The sequence below is a fragment of the Neomonachus schauinslandi genome, chromosome 9 (assembly GCF_002201575.2).
Source record: "Neomonachus schauinslandi chromosome 9, ASM220157v2, whole genome shotgun sequence".
Taxonomy (NCBI): Eukaryota; Metazoa; Chordata; class Mammalia; order Carnivora; family Phocidae; genus Neomonachus; species Neomonachus schauinslandi.
In genome coordinates, this window is record NC_058411.1 from 90,477,344 (window position 1) to 90,490,772 (window position 13,429).

General features: G+C 35.8%; 1 protein-coding gene across 1 annotated transcript in view; it reads right to left on the bottom strand.

The window, feature by feature from the left end:
* The window catches only part of TRPM7 (transient receptor potential cation channel subfamily M member 7), a 119,011-nt gene that overhangs the window by 50,582 nt on the left and 55,000 nt on the right, over positions 1 to 13,429 (bottom strand). The window contains exons 12-14 of the mRNA XM_044918200.1: positions 7,046 to 7,180; positions 4,453 to 4,506; positions 195 to 335 (exon numbers count right to left, since the gene is read on the bottom strand). Of these exons, the coding sequence (XP_044774135.1) occupies positions 195 to 335; positions 4,453 to 4,506; positions 7,046 to 7,180 (330 nt within the window). The remainder of the gene's footprint in view (positions 1 to 194; positions 336 to 4,452; positions 4,507 to 7,045; positions 7,181 to 13,429) is intronic.

The window sequence follows — 13,429 nt, forward strand, 5'->3', positions numbered from 1 at the left end:
TTCAATTACAAAATATTTCTATGTACTCTTACAGTTGAAAATATTGTATTTTTAAGACAACGCTACTTTCCCTATTCTAATATAAAAAATAAGTAATTTTAAACTTTTAAAGTATATGAGTTTTTATGAATTCTTAACTTATAAAGTGTACAATACAAAGGACATATATAGTCTTCCCCAAAAATATTACATACCCGATTATTTCCACCAAGACTATTATATATTAATCGAAAACGTTTCCGAGTGTAGGTGCATCTATAGGTTCCTCCCATAAGATATTCAATAACAAGTCCTATATCGATTAGGGTGATCTTATATCCTGGAGGAAGATTTCCCTGGAAACAAAACATTAGTTTTAAATAGACAGGATATTTCTCAATATTTCCATGCATGCCTAGAAATGCACCCACTCTCCAAAATAACAAATGTTTACTTGTTACAAGAAGCTGGGGTTGCCAGCAGCTATCTTTACAGGAGAAGGAAGTAACTTGTTCCTCATTTCCTTCTATAAGAAGAGGGGATTCTTTTTGGGGGGGGGGCAGTTTCAACTGTAAATATCTTTTTTTTTTTTTAATTTTATTATGTTAGTCACCATACAATACATCATTAGTTTTTGATGTAGTGATCCACGATCCATTGTTTTCGTATAACATCCAGTGCTCCATGCAGTACGTGCCCTCCTTAATACCCATCACCGGGCTAACCAATCCCCTCTCCCCCCTCCCTTCTAAAACCCTGTTTGTTTCTCAGAGTCCATAGTCCCTCATGGTTCATCTCTCCCTCCAATTCCCCGCTCCCATTTTTCCCTCCCGTCTCCTAATGTCCTCCATGCTAATCCTTATGTTCCACAAATAAGTGAAACCATATGATAATTGACTTTCTCTGCTTGACTTATTTCACTGAGCATAATCTCCTCCAGTCCCATCCATGTTGATGTAAAAGTTGGGTATTCATCCTTTCTGATGGCTGAGTAATATTCCATTGTATATATGGACCACATCTTCTTTATCCATTCATCTGTTGAAGGGCATCTCGGCTCTTTCCACAGTTTGGCTATTGCGGACATTGCTGCTATGAACATTGGGGTGCATATGGCCCTTCTTTTCACTACATCTGTGTCTTTGGGGTAAATACCCAGGAGTGCAATTGCTGGGTCATAGGGTAGCTCTATTTTTAAATTTTTGAGGAACCTCCACACTGTTTTCCAAAGTGGCTGTACCAACCTGCATTCCCACCAACAATGTGAGAGGGTTTCCCTTTCTCCACAACCTCTCCAACATTTGTTGTTTCTTTCCCTGTCCATTTTTGCCATTCTAACTGGTGTAAGGTGGTATCTCAGTGTGGTTTTGATTTGGATTTCCCTGATGGCTAATGATGATGAACATTTTTTCATGTGTCTGTTAGCCATTTGTATGTAAGAAGAGGGGATTCTGAAGTTTTGAAGTCACAAAGGTGCTCAGGACAGAAGTATGGCTTATAACAGCAAGAGCATTTGATCTTTCCACTGCCCTAATACTTCACACATAGAGGCAAAGGAACGTCTAAGAGTCAAGTATTCCATTTTCACTGTGGCACATTACCATAAATTACATTTTCCTGCAAAAACAATGCTATAAATGTTGATTATGTTTCCAGACAGGCCCATAAGTACTTATAAATACTTTTTAGCCAAAATTATATTGGTTATATTACAGGTTACACAAGTTTTTATAGTCTCATCTAAGACTTAAACTACCACTTACAACACTGTTTAGAACTAAGACTTCATTTTCCCAGGGCAACAATTTTTTATTTTTATTTTATTTTTTTATTTTTTTAAAGATTTTATTTATTTATTTGAGACAGAGAGAATGAGAGAGAGAGAGAGAGCATGAGAAGGGGGAGGGTCAGAGGGAGAAGCAGACTCCCCGCCGAGCAGGGAGTCCGATGCGGGACTCGATCCCGGGACTCCAGGATCATGACCCGAGCCGAAGGCAGTGGCTTAACCAACTGAGCCACCCAGGCGCCCTGGGGCAACAATTTTTTAGAACATGAGCCATTTGTGAGTTTGGAAGATTGTCTGTTCAGAATCAAATATTTGGTTAATCTCATTAAATAATCTTAAAAGGGTTTAATCATAAGACAATTTACATATATTAACCGATTCTGCCCTCCTACCATCACCATTCTTTCCATTTCCCTAATTATAATTTGATAAAATTAGTACTTAAAAATTTTTTAAGATTTTATTTTAGAGAGAGAGCAAGTGAGCCTGCATGCGCACACAGGGGGGAGGGGCAGAGGGAGAGGGAGAGAGAGAATCTCAAGCAGACTCCATGCTGAGTGCAGAACCTGATGCAGGGCTGGATCTCACAACCTGAGCCAAAATCAAGAGCTGGATGCTTAACTGACTAAGCCACCCAGGGGCCCCTAGGTCCCCCAGGACTTTTAAAAATGCTTATACCTTTTATAATTTGGTTTCATCTGTGAAGTTTTAAATATCTAGATACTTATATTCCTTAAATCTCTGATTTAAAAATTAATCAAAACTATTTTCGGGTGCCTGGGTGGCTCAGTCGGTTAAGTGTCTGCCTTCGGCTCAGGTCATGATCCCAGGGTCCTGGAATCGAGTCCCATATCCAGCTCCCTCCTCAGTGGGGAGTCTGCTTCTCTCTCTCCCTCTACCCCTCCCCCCTTGCTCATGCTCTCTCTCTCTCAAATAAAATCTTTAAAATATATATTTTCTCACCTTAAATGCAAGATTTTTCTTTTTATTTTGTCTTGTGCAACCTCAAAATATGCTTTATGAATGAGGATTATCATGCATGTTTTTAGTTTTCTGTTTTTTAAAATATTTGACAAATACCATATGATATGATCCCACTTAAATGGGAAATATTTAAATTAAGGGAAATAATGTGAGTTGCCTAAAAAAAAAAAGGATGATAAGCAATTTCTCAAACTATACAAATACTACTTACAACACTCAACTTATTAATTTGAATCAGAAAATAGTCAATTACTGCCTTTCCTTTAGGATTTTTCACTTACAGAAATAAAAAAAATTGGCTTTAGTATAGCCACCAATGTAAAGACAGTCAATTTATAACAAATCTCTTATTTGTTTCTGGAATTAAAAACTATAGTTCCTTCTGCTAACCCACATAAGTAAATCATAATGCAAATGTGTTTTAGAAACCCCTGGACTGAAGGTCTCCCCCATCACTCAAGCTTTCTGGGAAAAATGGGGGAAAAAAAAAAAGCCTTAATTATTTTAACAACCAAAAAAACCACAAAGCAATGTGAAATGTCCAGAATAGGCAAATCCATACAGATAGAAAGTAGATTAACAGTTGCCTAGGGCAGGAGAGAGGCAGGAAGTAGAGAAGAAAGCAGGAATGGGGAGTGACTGCTAATGGGTACAGGGTTACTCTAAAATTAGACTGTAGTGATAGTTGCGCAACTGTGAATATACTAAAAGCCATTGAACTAAACACTTTAAATGGATCAATTTTATGGTATGTGAAATTTTTAATAAAGCTATAAAGGAAATCACATGAAAAAAATTGAATTGAAGAAAAATATTTTTAAATAAAATCTATGTTCTTCCTATGGGATGTTAGTTTATTAAATAAGTGACAAAACAAAAAATTAAAACAGAAAATGACATTCCTATTTTAATTTTTCAGTTTTTTAATAGTACACTCACATTTAATAACAAGTTTGAAGAATTCTAGAAAAAAAGCGTTTTAGTTCAGAAACTAAAAAAATATTTCAATTAATTAAACAATTATCTTTTCACTTAATGAAAATAAAACTATTAGATACCAATATTTTAAATGACTATAAAATTTTTAATAAACGTCTAAAACTATTAATTCACAAAGAATCCCAACAGAAGAGAAGGGGGATATTAGTTAATTCACAAAGAATCCCAATAGAAGAGAAGGGGGATATTAGTGCATCAAATTTGGTCACCACAGAATGGCTTTAGATCATGATCAATAGTGGAAATTAAAGAGAGCATTCATGCATGATTTCAACATTTTAGCATTTTTACTGGCAAAATCTGCCACGAAGATCACCATCCAGTGTATCCTTCAATGTCTTTACTCAATGTCCTTTACTGGTCGAGGTAACAAATTTCTTTTGAATACAGAGAAAGAAGATACATTCTATCAATGATCTTTGTTTAGGGACCAATGAGCATTATGAAATTCATAACACTGGATCTCATATGACTAGAAACTCAGAAAAATTGGTCTTAATTTCATAAACTTTTCTTTTTCTTGATTTCTGATATATTATGCTCTTTACTGCTACATTACCACAAACTTAGCCCTTATTTTATCTTGCTCTAAATGTCATTTTATTGATATTTTTAAGATGTACAATATTTAAATGTGTTTTTGAAACAGATGAAGTATAACCAATTTTGAAAATAGCATTTTCAAAAACAAAATAAACTCTTACCTGTTTGACATCCCGAACAAGATGAAATAGCATTGGATTAGTTGGACCTTGTTTCTTTAAGGAGAAAAAAATTAAAGCAAATTATTATTTTTCTTCAAAATAATGTAACAACTTCTTTTGTTACTTACAGGACTTTATGAAATTATATTGTTGCTCAAATTATATTGTTTTTCAGCTAAATAAGTTCTGTTCTCAAATTATATTGTTTTTCAGCTAATTGAGTTCTGTTCATAAAATGGAGCAAAGAAAAAGATAAACCATTTCATATCATCATATTTACCTTCAAAAAGATGTATAATTTAGGTTATGTTTTACTTATGCAAAAACACAAATTTTAAATCATGCAAACTTTGAAAGCTTTACAATTCTATCTTTAATTTACATTTCTTTCATTGAATGGAGCTGTACACTTTTTTAATTTTTTAAAAAATTTATTTATTTGAGAGAGAGCAAGAGAGAGAGCATGAACAGGACAGAGGAAAAGGGAGAAGCAGACCCTCCACTGAGCAGGGAGCCTGACGCGGGACTCGATCCCCAGACTTCGGGATCATGACCTGAGTTGAAAGCAGACGCTTAACTGACAGCTACCCAGGCGCCCCAGCTTTAAAATTCTACATAATATCTAGGGGTGCCTGGGTGGCTCAGTCATTAGGCGTCTGCCTTCGGCTCAGGTCATGATCCCAGGGTCCTGGGATCGAGCCCCGCATTGGGCTCCCTGCTCTGTGGGAAGCCTGCTTCTCCCTCTCCCACTCCCCCTGCTTGTATTCCCTCTCTTGCGGTCTGTCAAATAAAATCAGTTATTGATAAGACCCTGATAACAAAGTTTGAGAACCACTACTTTATCATGTTATATAATCCTTTAACTTTAAACAAAGCTTATCAATAACTGATGCTGAAAAGTAAGTATCATCTTAATAACTCTGAGTTACACAATTAATAAAATTACCTGCCTTGCTAATGGGATCAATTTTTATTTTTTATTACTTTTATAACTGCTTTACATTTCAGGGGTATACCTTATTACTTCAGCACAATGAATAATCCTTTTAATTTTTATACCTGTTTGCTAGAAAGAGTAGAATGCCAACAAAGTTCAATCTAACTGTGCTAGATACTATTAAAGAAAAAAAATGGGGGAAAATAAAGATATAATCCCTACTCAAAAGAAACTTACAATCCACAGGGAAGATATAATTGTCCTCAACTAACTATGCCAATGGGTTTGTGGAGGCAGTGGCACAGATTAGAACTATGTTCTAAATAATGAATAAAATTCCAGTAAGTGCAGAGTAGCTGAGAAAAACACACACCAGCAGTGTGTATACAAGAAATGCTTTTTTAAAAAGTTTATATTTTGGGGGACTAATAATAGGTAGAAACATAAATGAAACATCCAGTATGGGAAGGTAGGTGTGGGAATAAAAGGCCAAGTGACAGTTAGCTAGGGTAAAATCTCAAAAGCTGAAAAACTTTGGAAATCAAGCTAAGAGCTTGGGTATTATTCTATACACACTGGGGAGCTATCAAAGATTTTTTTAACTGGGGAAAGATATGGTAAAATATAGGGTTATAATAATTAGCTTAAAGAACTGATTTGAAGAAAGGACAAGGAGATTAGATTACTATAAGACTGCTATAAACACAAAGTACAAAGACATTAGGAATGAAAAGGAGGAGATAAACAGGCAGAAACTGATGAATGAACAGAAAGCTTTGCAGAGAAGTCAAAGTTAGAAAGCTAGGATTTGGTAATAGTGTACCTCAAAATATAGTACAATTAAATTAATGTTGGTAACACGGAAAACCAGTAACAAGGGCAGGATTTACTCTCTCCAATGCTAGACACGTGAACTGAGAAAGGCTTTGTAAAGGAAACAGTTTTCAGGAGCTCTTTAGAAAAAAAACAAAAAATTGTATGTAAGCTAAAAAAGGGATACCACAAGGTCAAAATCACGAATGTAAAAAAAAAAAAAAGGAGAAAAGAAAAAACAATGGGTAATTCATCCATTAAGAAAAGGCATCAAGGGCGCCTGGGTGGCTCAGTCGGTTAAGCGACTGCCTTCGGCTCAGGTCATGATCCTGGAGTCCCGGGATCGAGTCCCGCATCGGGCTCCCTGCTCAGCGGGGAGTCTGCTTCTCCCTCTGACCCTCCTCCCTCTCATGCTCTCTGTCTCTCATTCTCTCTCTCGCAAATAAATAAATAAAATCTTTAAAAAAAAAAAAAAAAAAAAAGAAAAGGCATCAAAAGAAGTTTGGTGTAACAAATGACCACCCAAGAGAAAAAAAAAAAGAAGAAAATACAATGACTCTGTAATTAAGAAGCTGATTCTATGGTTTTAAAAAAGGAATAGGAGACAGGGTTATTAACACTTTACCTCCTTCCTATGTGACTATGGTGACAGGGAAAATCTCAGAAACAAGGAAAGGGTTTCAGATTGTCACATAACCAACCCACCCTAACATTGGCTGTAATTCTTCCAAGTAATCAAGAAAATCATTAAAGGTTTTAGCAGCAGAACTGGACATGTTCAGGTACAATGACACTTCCCAAAGAGATAACCTTAGTCAACAAAGAATTTTAACATATACTTACTGTGTTATAAAGTTCTTCCAGTCTAGGAATAGTAAGGAATTTATGCATGCTTACTCCATTTTCAATAAGAAGTTTCACAAATGCAACTCTATCCATTACAAGAGCATCAAGCATAGCTTGTTCCAAGGACCCAACCTAAAAGAAAATAAAAATTAATCAATATATTTCACAGTCTAATTATACAAATAGTTCTAAATGCAAGTCCTTATTTGTTCCTGAACAGTATTAGAACAAAATTAAAAAGATGCAAAATAGGGGCACCTGGGGGGCTCAGCCAGTTAAGTCTTCAACTCTTGATTTTGGCTCAGGTCATGATTTCAGAGTTGTGAGATCAAGCCCCGCATCCAGCTCCACGCTGCGTGCGGAGCCTGCTAAGATTCTCTCTCTCTCCCTCTTGCTCTGCCCCGCCCCCACCTCAAAAAAAAACCACCCACGCAAAATAGTAAAAGCATAAGACTCAAGGTATAAAGAGAATAGCATAAAAGACTTCTATAGAGTAGCATTCCCCAAAGAACATTTCATAAGCAGTATTTCTGCAGGAGAGTAAGTGTTATATAGGGATAAAAAAAAAAAAAGAATCCATCATTAAGTCAATTTAGGGGAAAAATATCTTAAGAGCAACAGTTCTCAATGTTTAGGAAAGGTTTTTTTGAGGGATCATTTCAATAACTGGGGGCCATTATTACCAACATTCAAAGGATACCAGAGATCATACAACATGCCAGACAATTTCACTCAAAAAGGAATTGTCCCATATCTCACACAACTTTGTTATCCTGTTACATGTTCATGAATAAAAATGCAATAGTTCTGCTTTACATATAAACACAAAGTATTGTCACGGTTTGTTTTACAAAATGAACTTTCCAAAAATACAACCACCATATAAATTAGGTAAGATGGTACTTAGCTTTCTTGAGAACTTTAACAGAATTATTCACCATTAGAGAAAAATAACATCTCCAAACAGCAACACAATCTGTGCTGTTTGAGTTTAATGTAACACATGTGTATCAGTCAGCATTTATAAGCTGTCCCTTTTAAGTTTTTAGGGACTCTTTAGATAGATTTCAACAAACTCTGAATCAAATGCTATTAAATTAGTGGAGGCACAAATATAGAGATTTCATTAAGTACGGGTATTTTATTAATAGAACATTAATATATTTAATATTAATATATTTTATATGTATGATATTAAGATACTTTAATATCTCATATTATTGCTTCTGTATATATTTTTTTAAGATTTTATTTATTTGACAGAGAGAGAGAGCTGTAGGCAGAGGGAGAGGGAGAAGCAGGCTCCCCGCGGAGCAGAGAGTCTGATGCAGGGCTTGATCCCAGGACCCCGGGATCATGACCTGAGCCGAAGGCAGATGCTTAACCACCTGAGCCACCCAAGCACCCCAACTTCTGTGTATTTTTAATATTTTGGTACCATATGATAAAATAAAACTTTGTGGTGAAAAATCAATACCAAAATGATTGTTTTTTTTTTTTTTACCTCTCGTTTTCCAATCTTACTCTGATTCTGTCTTCAGAAGTTTACTAGACAACTATACAACTTCTCTACAGTAGCTTCTATTAACATTTCTTTCTCCAATGTATCCTCTATTTTCATCACTCAGCAAAGGATTTGGTCACCAAGATCTTTTTCAGGATATAGACTAAATGCAAACCTTACACATGATGGGTTTTCAAGATGAAAGATCTTTTTTCTGCAGTATTTTTTTACCACTCAGTTCTATGTCATAACAAGAGAAATATTTTGACACTGCACTTAAAGATAAGGCCAAACTAATTAGTAACACTGTAAAACTTATTTTCTCATACTAACAACTGGTCATTTATCATGGCATGTTATTCCTATTCTAGTTAAGATTCTTTCTTTCTCTTATGACACAAATAATTCTGATGTTATTACTTATTCTAACATTAACTATCTGTACTCTTAATTCCTATTTGGTCGTCTTCATGGGTGTGTTTCTGCTCGCATGGAATGTAAGTCACCAACAACATTCGGTATTAGTGTGCACTCACAACTGCTGCATTTACACTGATTCTACATAAAATAAGTGTAAGCATCTAATTAGTTATGCTATCTATATGTTGCCATTCTTAAGCACCTCTGCACTGAAGTATCTATTTTTATTATAAATCACTTTCATTTGTCTTTATTACAATAGGGCATTATACTGTTTTTTTTAAATTTGTATAGAAATGCACTCAATGAAAGTCAATTTTCATATAATAAAAAGGTCATAATAAAACTGACAGGTTCTATCTGAATTGAACAAAAAGAAACATTCTATCTGAATTAGGTTTATAACCACAGCCTTAAAACAAAATAAAGCCTGACAAAATTTTCACATCTGAGAAAAAAAGGTTTAAAGAAAAAGTATCTGTTTTGTTCTGCATTTCTTCATACATTCAATGCATTCTGAACTCCTAACAAATGAAGAGGAAAAACAGTAAAACAATTATGCTGCAAACTCTAGCATGAAGGAAAGCACAAAATCAAATAGGTAATATTGTGCAGAACAAATCCATGACATAAACCACATATACATAGAAGATAAAAGCTTTGTCCATGCCTTTACATCTGAGGAAATTAAAAACCCCAATGAAGTTATTCAACGGAATAAAAGGTTGGTTTACTGTTACAGTTTTACCACAGCTGATTAACATTAATTTTTTCTGCTGTAGTCCTACAAGAATGGAAGTGACTATTCTTTTTTATTATTTATAGGAAATACATTCCCATGGTTTAAAAAAAAAAATCAAATACCAAATTGGTATAAAATGAAACTTTGTCTCTTCTGGCCCTCATCTCTACAAACATATCCCATAATAACAGTTTCCAGAAAGGTTCTATGACTACACAGTGCCTGCAGATATGCCTGAATGTGTGCACATCCATAAACAGAATTTGCTACAATGAAGTTCATGCTATGCATACTTTTCTGCAATTTGCTGTTTACACTTTGTAGATAGAAAAGATCTAGCTCAGGGGCGCCTGGGTGGCTCAGTCGTTAAGCGTCTGCCTTCGGCTCAGGTCATGATCCCGGGGTCCTGGGATCGAGCCCCGCATCAGGCTCCCCACTCGGCGGGAGGCCTGCTTCTCCCTCTCCCACTCCCCCTGCTTGTGTTCCCTCTCTGGCTATCTCTCTCTCTGTCGAATAAATAAATAAAATCTTAAAAAGAAAAGATCTAGCTCATCCTCTGTAAAGACTGGATAAAATAATCCAAGGTGGGGATGAACATTTATTTTGCCAAGCTTCCCAGTGATTCAGACATATAACAAAAATTTGTCAAGTGTTTACTATGCCAGTCTGTGAATACAGCAGGTTAACAAAAAAATTCTTCTTTTTTTTTTTTTTTAAATATTCTTGCTTCTGTAAAATTTACTTTCTAGGAGTAGAAAGAGAAACAAATGGCTAAGATATATGGTGATAAATGCTAAAGAAAAAAATGGCAAAGAACACAGAAAATGCTGTCACAGGGGACTGCTAATAAAGTAGGGTGGATGGGGTGCCTGGGTGGTGCAATCAGTTGAGCAACTGACTCTTGGTTTTGGCTCAGGTCCTGATCTCAGGGTTATGAAATCAAGCTCCAAGTCAGGGTCTGCACTCAGTGTGGAATCTGCTTGGGATTCTCTCTCTGCCCCTCCCCCCACCCACACACGCTCGTGCTCTCTCTCTCTGAAGTAAATAAACCTTAATAAAATAGGGTGGACAGTAAAAGCCTGAGGAGGACATGTTTGGTTAGAAACCAGAAAAAGAGGGGTGCCTGGCTGGCTCAGACAGAAGAGCATGTAACTCTTGATCTCGGGGTCGTGAGTTTGAGCCCCATATTGGGTACAGACATTACTTAAATAAATGTTTTTTTTTTTTTAAAAGGAAACGAGAAAAAGAAAAATCAAGTCCAGGTAGGCATCTGGAGGAAACTGTTCCAGAGAGAAAAAAACAGCAAGTACAAAGATGAGGGGAGCATTCTTAGTATGTTTTAAGAAGATGCCAATATGGTTACATAAAAGAGTGCAAAGGGAATGGTGTTAACACATAAGGTAAGAGAGGTAGTTAATAGGGCAGAAGATGTGAAGCCCTATAGGCCATCATAAGGGCTCTGGATTATGCTCTGTGTAAATGTGATGTGATCCATCTTCTGTCTAAGAGGAAGAATGAGAATAAGGAAACCAAGGAGGATGCTACTAAAACAGTATAGAAGGCTGATAGCAGATTGGACCAGGATGATAAAAAATTGGGTATTTTGAAAGTAGATCTGAAAACATTTACAAAGGGAATTGGACTGGAATATATGAAAAAGAGAAAATAAAAAACAACACTAAGATTTCTTATCCCCAAACTGGGAAAAGGTTGTTGCCATTTAGTAAGATGGGAGATGGGAAAGACCGTGGAAGGAACTGTCTAAACATCTAAGATAACACTGTAATGAATTCTTTTTTTTTTTTTTGGTAATGAATTCTCTTGTACATAGAGGACTATTTCTTTTTTTTTTCTCTTCCTTCCTCCCTCCCTCCCGCCCTCCTTCCCTCCTTTTCTTCTCTTGTACATAGAGGACTATTTCTTTTTTCCCTTTTCATTCCTTCCTTCCTCCCCCCTTTCCCTTCTTTCTTCTTTTAACCTTTTGACCCCTTCACCCATTTTCCCCATTTCCCCACCCCAATCTGTTCTGTTATCTATGAGCTTGATTTTTCTTTTTTAATTCCACATATAAAAGAGATCACATGGTATTTATATTTCACCTAGCATAATGATCTCAAGATCCATCTATGTTGTTGCAAATACCAAGATTTCACTCTTTCTTATGGCTGAATAATACTCCATTGTATATATACACAATTTCCTTATCCATTAATCCATCAAGCCAGAAAACAATGAACAAAATGGCAATAAGTACACAGCTATCAATAATTACTTTAAACATAAATGGACTAAATGTTCCAATCAAAATGCACAGCATTTAAATGGATTAAAAAAAACAAAACAAAACCAAGACTCATCACCTATATGATGCCTGCAAGAGACTCACTTTAGATGTAAAGTCACAGACTAAAAGTGAAGGGACAGGATAAGATATTCCCTGCAAATGGAAACCAAAAGACAGATCGAATAGCGATACTTATCTCAGACAAAACAGACTTTAAAACGAACACTGTAATAAGACAAAGAAGGCATTACATGATAATAAAGGAGTCAATCCAACCAACATTTGTAAATATTTATGCATTCAACCCAGGAGGACCTAAATATATAAAGCAAATAATAAAAGACACAAAGGGAGAAAGAGACAGCAATACAGTAATGGTAGGATACTTTAATACACCCCCCTTACATCGATAGATCATCCAGACAGAAAATCAATAAGAAAACATTGGCCTTAAATGGACTTAACAGATATTTACAGAACATCCCCATCCAAAAGCAAAAGAACACACATTCTGTCAAGTGAATATGGAATATTTTCCAGGCTAGATCATATGGTAGGCCATAAAACAAGTCTTAATAAAATTAGGAGGACTGGGCGCCTGGGTGGCTCAGTTGGTTAAGCAACTGCCTTCGGCTCAGGTCATGATCCTGGAGTCCCGGGATCGAGTCCCACATCGGGCTCCCTGCTGAGCAGGGAGTCTGCTTCTCCCTCTGACCCTCCCCCCTCTCATGTGCTCTCTCTCATTCTCTCTCTCAAATAAATAAATAAAATCTTAAAAAAAAAAAAAATTAGGAGGACTGAAATCATATCAATCATCTTTTTCAACCACAATGGTATGAAACTAGAAATGAGTTCTATGAAAAAGAACTGGAAAATTCACAAATATGTGAAAATTAAATAACATGCCACTGAACAACCAGTGAGTCAAAGAAGAAACAAACAAAAATACCTTGAAACTGAAAATGGAAATAAAAATACCAAAATTTGTAGAATGGAGCAAAAGCAGTTCTAAGAGGAAAGCTGACAGCAATAAATGCCTATCTCAAGAAATTTTAAAAGTCTCAAACACCTAACTTTACATCTCAAGGAATGAGAAAAAGAATAAACAAAATAATCCAAAATTGGTAAGAAGGAAATAAGAAAGATTAAAATAGAAATTAATGAAATAGAAACTAAAATAACATAAAGAAGATCAAATTAAGAGCTGGTTCCTTGAAAAGATAAACAAAAGGTTGAGAAACCTTTAGTTAGACTCACCAAAAAAAGGAGAGGACTCAAAATAAGAAATAAAACAGGAGATGTTACAACTAATACCACAGAAATACAAATGATTATGAGACTACTATGAACGATTAACCAGGTGCCTTGGGTGGCTCAGTCGGCTAAGTGTCTGACTTTGGCTCAGGTCATGATCATGGGGTCCTGGGTCTG